This window comes from Prunus persica, chromosome G3 (genome assembly GCF_000346465.2).
Source record: "Prunus persica cultivar Lovell chromosome G3, Prunus_persica_NCBIv2, whole genome shotgun sequence".
NCBI lineage: Eukaryota > Viridiplantae > Streptophyta > Magnoliopsida > Rosales > Rosaceae > Prunus > Prunus persica.
Window position 1 is genome coordinate 220,545 of NC_034011.1, and position 9,381 is coordinate 229,925.

At 37.0% G+C, this 9,381-nt stretch overlaps 1 protein-coding gene across 1 annotated transcript; it reads left to right on the top strand.

Moving 5' to 3' along the window:
• On the top strand, positions 6,156-9,381 carry LOC18788070. Its single transcript, XM_007221415.2, has 4 exons — positions 6,156-6,513; positions 6,820-7,409; positions 8,190-8,705; positions 8,809-9,381. The coding sequence occupies exons 1-4, from the start codon at positions 6,285-6,287 to the stop codon at positions 8,944-8,946; spliced, it is 1,473 nt and encodes a 490-aa protein (XP_007221477.1). The 5' UTR covers positions 6,156-6,284; the 3' UTR covers positions 8,947-9,381.

A 9,381-nucleotide genomic window follows, 5' to 3' on the forward strand; every position in this document is an offset into this window, starting at 1 on the left:
CTTGCTAATACTGTAATTAAAACTTAAAACAAAAAGGACTCAAGAAACAAAGAAGGCCAGGGGTTCCCCTTATTTGCATCTTCAATATTTAGCAACGATACAACAAGAGCAACTTCAACTTACCGACCAAAAACAAAACAAGAAAAACCATCTTGGTTTTTTTTTCTTGGGTCTGAAAGTGTTACGACTTTATTGACGCTTTTTCATTTCTCGAGGAAACTTTGCAGTAAGGCTCTCTCCATCCAAACCTTTGGTTACCTATAATCCCCCTTCAGAGATGAGCATAGTATAGCTCAACACTTGATGACAAATTAAAAGGGAAGTGTCTAAATATATAGCTAATATTTTGTTGATCACTGTCTTCAATAAAAGGGAACCTCTATCAAAGATGAGATAGTATAGCTCAACACTTCATGACAAAGAGAATATTAAAGGGGAACCTCTATCCGAGAGCAAAAAGACATCGATTTCATCACTGTCTTCCATGATGCTGCACAAAGTCATGAAGTAACGAGGAGTTGATCATGAGAAACAGAAATATATAAGTTTAGGGGCATCATCTATAATAGGGTAACAAATCAGTTAAGCAACAATAAAATTATTTTTATAAGTAACATTATATACAGTGGTTTTGATGAAGTCTTACCTCCTCAGCACAGCAGTCTTCTGCTTGTGAATGTGGTCGTTCTCAAACAAAATTATTAATGATTCAGGATCCAGGGAACGGTGGTACACAAAGCATCAACCAGTTTCTGTAGCTTTGTACTTATTTTGATCCTGAAGAAAACTTCACTTTCATCCTACAAGTGCTTCAAAACCGAACCTTGTTATTGGGAAGACCACAGAAACTCCATGATAGGACAACTTCATCATTTCCTTCCACTGAGGACAGACACCAAGTCAGCAAATTTTGTATTTTGGATTCCCATTCTCCATGATCTGTTCTTCTATGGACCTGACTTGTGCTTCACTGCTTCGGCTTCTCAATCTCAAGCTCAAATTTGCAGCAAAAATTTTTCAATTTCAGGTTTCAGACCTTCACTCAATCGCAGTGTTTGAAAAATCGGCCTAGGCGGTCTCTAGGCGGGCGCTAGGCGGCTAGGAGGTCTCAAGGCGGGCTCGAGGCGGCTAGGCGGTCGGTAGGCGGGCTCGACGTGGCTAGGCGGTAGCTAGGCGGGCGCCTAGGCTGGTTGGGTCTTTTTCGTTGCCGAACCCGGAGGAAGAAGCAACCGAAACCAAAGAAAACAAATCGAAGCTTGAGTTGATAGAGAAGCGAAATGTCTTGACTGCGAGTGCACGCTTTGTGTTCATCTAGTCTTGAATATATTAGGGTTTAGGATAGAGGTTCTCTTTTGTTGATCACTGCTCTCGGATAGAGGTTCCCTTTCAAAATATCAGGGAAGTGTCTGCATGGGTAAAATATTCTATTTTGGTATATAGCCGCCCGGCTATACTTTAGTTATTGTATTTTTAAGTATAGCCATGCGGCTATAAGGTTAAGATATTCTATTTTAGAGTATAGCCTAGCGGCTATACTGTTAAGACATTCCATGACCAAAAAAGAAAGAAAGATGGCATGCTTCGGCTATATGTCTATATCCTACATTACACCCTCCACTAAACCCCCACCACCCCAAAATACAAAGTCACAAATCAAAGTGATAACCAGCTCTAACGAAAAAAGAGACCAAAGGGTAGGCTTCATTTTTGTTTGTGGTTTTTTTTTTTTTCGAAAGGGAAACAGAATTTTATTGCAATATGAAAATAGAATTACAAGGTGGCCAAGATGGCCACAAAAGAAGTCTAAACAGCAAAATAGCAGTTAGACAAAGCAAAACGAAAACCTTCTAGCAAAAGGACAGACTTCATTAAAATAGGGTTGTGCTCATTATGATAAATTATTATTTGCAATTAAAACCAGTAAATAGATTACAAAATAACATTCGACCAAAAGGAAAACACAAATAACATGTCAAAATGGGTCCTGGTTCTGTACACCAGCAACAAGCCATTCACCAGGAACTTGTGTCACTGTCTGGATAAATTTCCTGCTTGCCATGACACACTCGTTGTAAATCACCCACTCTGGTTTGTGACCCAAGCAACTTGAGAGATGCAAGTGTACCTTATCGTTCGCTGGTGTCAGGTAGTATCCTCTGGAAACACGACCAGCTGTGCGTTTTAGGTGAGCCACCAGCAAGGGATATCAAGTTAGCATGGCCCTTCTTATGTTGACGGAGTAGTCAGGATCATTAAAATTAGTACTGCATAACTTGAGATCAAAACGAGCCATAATGCGGGCTAACTGCTGCCTAATGTTGTCTGCAGCCTTCAATGCCCTGTGATTGACAAAGTTGCGGTAGCACCAGGATGGATCCTTATTGTTTTGCTTGTAAGCGAAACACATTCAGGAGTATGATATGGTATAGCCGAACGGCTATAATCAAAAATAGAATAGTTTAAAGGTATAGCCGTTCGGCTATACTCCAAAATAGAATAACTGAAACGTATAGCCCCACGGCTATACGCCAAAATAGAGTAAAGCCGCACGGCTGTACCCAAAAATAGAATAAAGTATAGCCGAGCCAAACTAGAATCTACTAATTAAAAAAATTATTAACCTAAATATACTCTATATATATATATTTTAAAATCTCTCCCAACACAATTTCGCCGGCACATGTCTATCCCGACGAATATTTGTCAGATTAGACCTCCCCTGATGATATTTCGTCGGCACAGATAGATTTCATTGGGAGAAGCCGGATGCCGACACAATTTCGTCGGGAAAGGTTTTTTTTTTTATTTTAAAATTTTAAAATATAAAATTAGTTTCTTTAGTTTTACTTTTTGGTCAACTTCTTTAATTTAATATATGTAATTAAGTAGTATCTTAGTCTTTATGAATTACTTTAATTAGTAATTATATTTTAATTATTATTTTTTTAGTGAATATTTAAATATGTTATTGATTTCATAAATTACTTAATAAATGTTCATACTAGGCAGGCAGGTTGTACTTCAATCTAGACTGACTTCAGCTAACTGGGAGAGCTTTTATAATGAACCCTTCAAATAAGTTCCTCACTCTAAACTCCTCATTATAATCTTTCCGCATCTAAATGAGCATGAGAGAGTTTTGGATTTTGATTCCCTTGGGCTCCAATTTTATATGGCCCGGTCTTTTGGGCTAAATTTTATATATGTTTTTCAACTTTGAAATTGAAATATATGGTCCTTAATTATCACAAGAGCCACTATGACTATCAATGGCATTGGATGGGTGAAAGTCGTTTGGAGGATGAAATGAAATGAGAGTGAGAGCAGATTATGGATAATGGAATGGATACTCAGCTAGACAACTACCACCCACTATAATAATTAAATCCATGTGTATCCGCCTGGCCCATGGTTTCAAGTAATATGAAAGTTTAATGTTTATATATATATATATATATATATATATATGGATCGCCTGGATCATGCCAAGAAGAGATAAATGGACAACTTTTAAACTGTAGTTTCAGAGAGAGAGAGAGAGAGAGAGAGAGAGAGAGAGAGAGAGAAACATGTAATCATGATGTACATGATTGGTTGACTCATTTTTTGACAGCTTATTAAAACTTTTGAGGTTAGTGTAATCTGATCTAACATGGTCCTGATGAGTTGAGTTTGATTCTTATTCTCCAGCCAGATGCTAGAGTCAGCGGAAAACAAAATGGTTGACATTATTGTGGAATAGCAGCCTGCTCTAGCTAGATACTGCTGAAAGAAGCTTCTGAATCACTGTGAGAATGTGATGCGCTCATAGTACGATATGAGTAAAGTGGGAAATGACTTCATGGTAGCAAGCAAGCAATTGCAAGGTAGGCATTTATAATATCAGTCAGGCTTATCTACTATTCAATACTATGTCTATGTGTATACATATATATAAATGATTTGAAGAAATGTGTATCCACCACCTAACTTAAAACATTACCTGTTCCTAACTTCTCAAATATTACAAGACATATTAATTATTAGTTTTTGTAATGCCTTCTGGAGAGTGGTACCACTGGTGCCTACCCTACCTTGTGTGGGTTGGGTCTTGGCTTGGGTGTTTGCATTGCAGGCATCTTCTCAGCTGAGCATAAGTACTGTACTAGTATAGCAGTGCATGTGTAATCTAGAAATAAGATTATAAAAATTTCCTATATACTTATCCAGACAGATGGACATAAATTAATCATTAGCATTGCATTAGGCTTGTGGGATACGGTAGAACTAGATAGAAAGGGAGACTAGAGGAGCAGGCAAACAAACAAACAAACTCATGTCGGCGTCCACGTTGAATTTTGTAAAGTTAGTAGCAATTTCCATATAATATCTATCTATCATCACCATGTGGACTACTTTTACATTTTTTCTGCCGTAGTTAGAAAGGATGAGGAAAGTTTTCTCATACACGCAAAGTGTCAAGGAGTTTCGAACTTAATACCATTAATTTACAAATCAACGAACTATTTTTACATTATACATGCATAAATAATGTTAATGTTAGTACTCTCCATAGACACATAACTGTTTTCTCAACTTATTTATTTATTAATTATTATTGTTATTTTTACATTATGCACTGATCACATCGCAGTTGTGTATTGGTTATAAATAAATGAGATTTAAAATGTGTCAACAAAATGAAATATTGAAGTATTGCCACATGTCATATGCGATTATAGCATTCATAATTATGCTCCTTATTTTGTAGTTAAAATTTAGCTAAAAACACTAGAAAGCCATTTTAGGAGCTCCTTATAAAATTTCAACTCCAACCATGCTCTCTAATTTAGGGAATCATAAATGATTTATTTCTCTTTTTAGTTTAGCATCAATGGTCCCTCTGCATATATATATATAATTTGCATGAAATAAATACTAAAAATAGCATTAAAATAAAGCAGCATTTAATTATAGGGAGCCACTATGAGTCATTTCTCTCTCCTCAAATTTAGGAGCTCCTAGATGTCTCTTTATTTTAGGAGTTATATAGAGAGCATGGTTGGAGATGGGTTTTCTTACTTTCTCTCTATATTTTATCTAAAGAGATGGTGAGCAGCCAACACATTGCTAACAAACCCCCGACTTTTCCCTCCATTTTTTCTTTCTCTACATTTTTTTTTACTTCAAACTATATGTTTAACTTAATATTTAACCCAAAAAAAAATAAAAAACATTGACATAAGAAGACATTCTTTTATCCTAGAACGAATTTTAATCGAAATTGGACAAGGATGATACATTTGATTTGACCTTGGTTTGATTTTAATGATTATAAGTTGTGGAACATATTCTCCATCCTCCCAACCTTTCTTCATTAAAAAAGTTATAAAAAAAGGACAATTACCGTTCATGAATTGAAAATTGTTACCATTTTACCAGAAAATATGAAAAAAGGGACTGAAAATACATAAAAAACTGTTTTACTTTACCGCTCATTATTTTCAAAATACAATACAAATAACTTTTTTTTAAAAATGACAACAAATCCGTATACAAAGAAACAAGTGCTTCCCTGATTTTATTTGTGTAAACCTTATTTACGAGAAAGCAATGACATATTGTTCCAATTTTGCTTCTTTCCAGACCAAATCCAGTTTGGCTCTTGTGTTTCTTTTTGACCAGAAGACCCCACATGTAACCAACTAGAGAAAAAGTGGGCAGAGAGAAGAGAATCCATCAAATCGATAGTTGCTTCTAGTTGGAGTCACACAATCAAACAAAACTAATACTTTCGAATATAAAGAAAAAAGGGAAACCACAGAAAGGACTTTTTGCTCTTGAAAAAGTTGAGAGGAGATGAGATTTTCAAAATTTCAAGCGCTAGCAAGCAAGGGGAGCTGTGATTAGTTATTAATAATACGAGAAAAAACTCGGTTTCCATGAGAAAAAAAAAAACAGGGGCCACAGAGACCGACAATAGATACATAGCTTTGGGTGAAGGAAAGCAAGGACACGGCACGGTCTTACTACTGTTTCATGTTTCAACAGAACAGACTAATTATAATATGATTTATTTATCCACATAACATTGATTTTTCATCAATTAAAATAAAATATTACAGAAAAGTAGAGGAGCTGGCTAACATCCCCACTTCACCAGCAAGCTGCCTCTGAGAGAGAGAGAGAGAGAGAGAGAGAGAGAGAGAGACCCCTCTCCAAACTCTGTATTTGTTGCATATAAATAAGGCCCACTCGCATGCTCTGTTTGTCTCTGAAAGCAGAGAAGAGATAGAGAGAGAAGCATGAAGAAGAATCAGATGGTGCACGTGTCATTGTTCTTAGCACATGTGCTTCTTCTGATCAGTCTTCATGGTGCCTCTGGGAAAGATTATATCTCTGCTGTGGGAGACCCAGGAATGAGAAGAGATGAACTGAGAGTGGCCTTGGAAGCTTGGAACTTCTGCAATGAAGTTGGAGCAGAAGCACCTGGCATGGGCAGCCCAAGAGCTGCTGATTGCTTTAATCTCACAAGTAAGCCCCACCATCGAACAACTCGGGGATTGAGGAGGAAGAGTGGTTTTTTTTCTTTTCTTTTTACCAAATGATTTTATTATCATTAATTTGTTTTTGGGTGGAAGAATCTTTATTTTTTTCTTCCCTTTAATTTTTTAATTAAAAAAAAAAATCATGTACATGGTCATTCAGTTTGATAGCATACAATGTATTTGATAGATGTTCCAAATTCATCTCAATGCACTTCATAGTTGTGTTTGTCATTGGATTGAAGTAGTTATGTGCTGATTTGATTCTTAATTTGTTTTGAATTTGATGGGGCAGGTTCTTCTCTAAGACATGGAGTGAGCGAAGATGATAACAAACTTGGGGTGGGCACACCATTCCCAGGGATTAGCCAGGGGGCTTTGAACAATGTAGACCTTTATGCAGCAGAGAAGGAGCTGTATCTGGGTTCTTTATGTCAAGTTTCAGACTCTCCAAAACCATGGCAATTTTGGATGGTTATGCTGAAAAATGGTAACTTTGACACAAAGTCTGGTTTGTGCCCTGCAAATGGGAAAAAGGCAGCTCCTTTCAGTCCGGGAAAGTTTCCTTGCTTTGGGAGTGGGTGTATGAATCAACCCATTGTGAATCACCAAGAGACAGAGTTGCTGGATGGTGATAAAATGAGAGGAAGTTTCAGTGGGTCCTATGATCTGGGATCTGATCTCAGTAATGGAAATGGTGGAGCTGATGGGATATCTTTCTATGAGGTGGTTTGGCAGAAGAAACTTGGTGTTGGAAGTTGGGTTTTCAGTCACAAGCTCAAGACTTCAAAGAAATATCCATGGCTGATGCTGTACCTCAGAGCTGATGCAACCCAAGGATATTCTGGAGGCTATCACTATGATACAAGAGGAATGCTCAAAACAGTAAGTAGAAACCATTCATTTGAATTTAATTTCTAAGTAGAAACGTTTCATTTGAACTGGAATCTAATTTCCTTCCTTTTGTCGAGTAACAAGCAGTCATTATTATATTGAGAAGCTGAAGCTAGAATGATGGAATTTTTCTCTTGTTTTAGTTGCTGCTGTATGGTGTATGCCAACATATGTAACTTCTAAGAAGAATTCAGAAAAATTTGTCTTATTGTTTGTCTTCATGACGAAATTTAAATGTAAGATGGTGTATGCTTTCCATCTTTCATGTGATTAATACGTTAACAAAGTAACAAAAGAAGGCCATAACTGGACGGCTGATTTGCTTAATTTGTTAAAATAACTGCATTTCCAGAGGTATTAATTTATTCAGGGGGGGATTTCATGAATAATTAATCTGTTAATCTGTCACTGTCCTTTTTTGTATGAATACATTTATTATTCAATATTGTTAGATAACATTCATACCAAACCTTCCCCTGTCAAAGGTGTTAGAAAACTTTGCATTCTAAGACCTTATTTAATTGGTACCGGGACTATTAGACCGACCCTGGAAGATGATCATCTAGTGAAGGCCACAAGGCCACCGAATCAACAGAACCGATTGTATCATATTATAATCATCTGTGTTTGAAGTTGGACCTCAGAATACCAGAGTTGACATCTGCCAGTTTGTTGCTTTTGTTTTCTAATATATTTGCTTCTAAATTGTTTGAGTATAGAAGGATGATATAGTCATTTATCACATAACTTACAATTTAAGTTAAATTTCAGCTTCCAGAGTCACCAAATTTTAAGGTGAGGTTGACTTTGGACATCAAACAAGGGGGAGGACCCAAGAGCCAGTTTTACCTTATTGATATTGGTAGCTGTTGGAAGAACAATGGCCAACCCTGTAACGGGGACGTGCTGACTGACGTAACCAGATACACGGAGATGATCATAAATCCGGAAACTCCAGCTTGGTGCAGCCCCACAGGTTTAGGGAATTGCCCACCATACCATATTACACCAGATGACAGAAAGATTTATAGAAATGACACAGCTAACTTCCCATACTCAGCTTATCACTACTACTGTGCTCCAGGGAATGCCAAACATTTAGAGCAACCTGTAAGCACATGTGACCCTTACAGCAATCCTCAGGCACAAGAGATAATGCAATTGCTGCCTCACCCCATATGGGCTGAGTATGGCTATCCAACCAAACAAGGGCAGGGTTGGGTTGGAGATGCAAGAACTTGGGAGCTTGATGTTGGTGCCCTATCCAGTAGACTCTACTTCTATCAGGTAACTAATTAGTTACAGAACAACTGCAAATTAAAACTGCTTATGCAATGCAACCAATAACTTTATGTGATTGATTTTCATTTTCTGTTTGTTGTTGTTGTAGGATCCAGGCACCACTCCTGCAAGAAGGATATGGGGATCAGTGGATGTGGGTACAGAAATTTTTGTTAGTGACAAAGATGAAGTGGCAGAGTGGACTCTCAGTGACTTCGACGTGATTTTTACACCCAAGAAGGAGTAATTCATAATTCCACATCGATAGCAGCATTTTTTTCTCAAACCTTTTCATCTTTTTAATTGTTTTTTTTTTCCAAATATATAGATCTAGTCTTCTAGAGTTTTAGACCAAATAGAAAGAAATGTGTTAGTTTCATAAGGGTGACGAGACTAGGAAGAAACCGGAGCAAGCAAATCCCGTAAGGGTAGCTTTAAAGCTTCAACTACTTCTTTTTTTGGGTCAAGAAAGCTTCAACTTCAAGTCATTGTGAAAAGCCAATTCGCAATGTCATAAGGAGATCACTTCAAACCCGTCTCCAAATACGAGTGTTATTTTCCTAGTGTTAAACCCAATAAACTAGTGAAATTGCCTTCTTTGATTGTATCTGATAAGAAATGAATTCTTGTGTTCTCAATATTTCTATGTCATTGAAATGGAAGATGTTTTAAGTTCGTATCA

Bases quoted from the DNA above. Each gene is read 5' to 3' on its own strand.
- LOC18788070 (XM_007221415.2), top strand. From the start codon at position 6,285: ATGAAGAAGAATCAGATGGTGCACGTGTCATTGTTCTTAGCACATGTG. The intron at 6,514-6,819 runs GTAAGCCCCACC...TTGATGGGGCAG, and splicing joins TGATTGCTTTAATCTCACAA to GTTCTTCTCTAAGACATGGA. The intron at 8,706-8,808 runs GTAACTAATTAG...TTGTTGTTGTAG, and splicing joins GTAGACTCTACTTCTATCAG to GATCCAGGCACCACTCCTGC.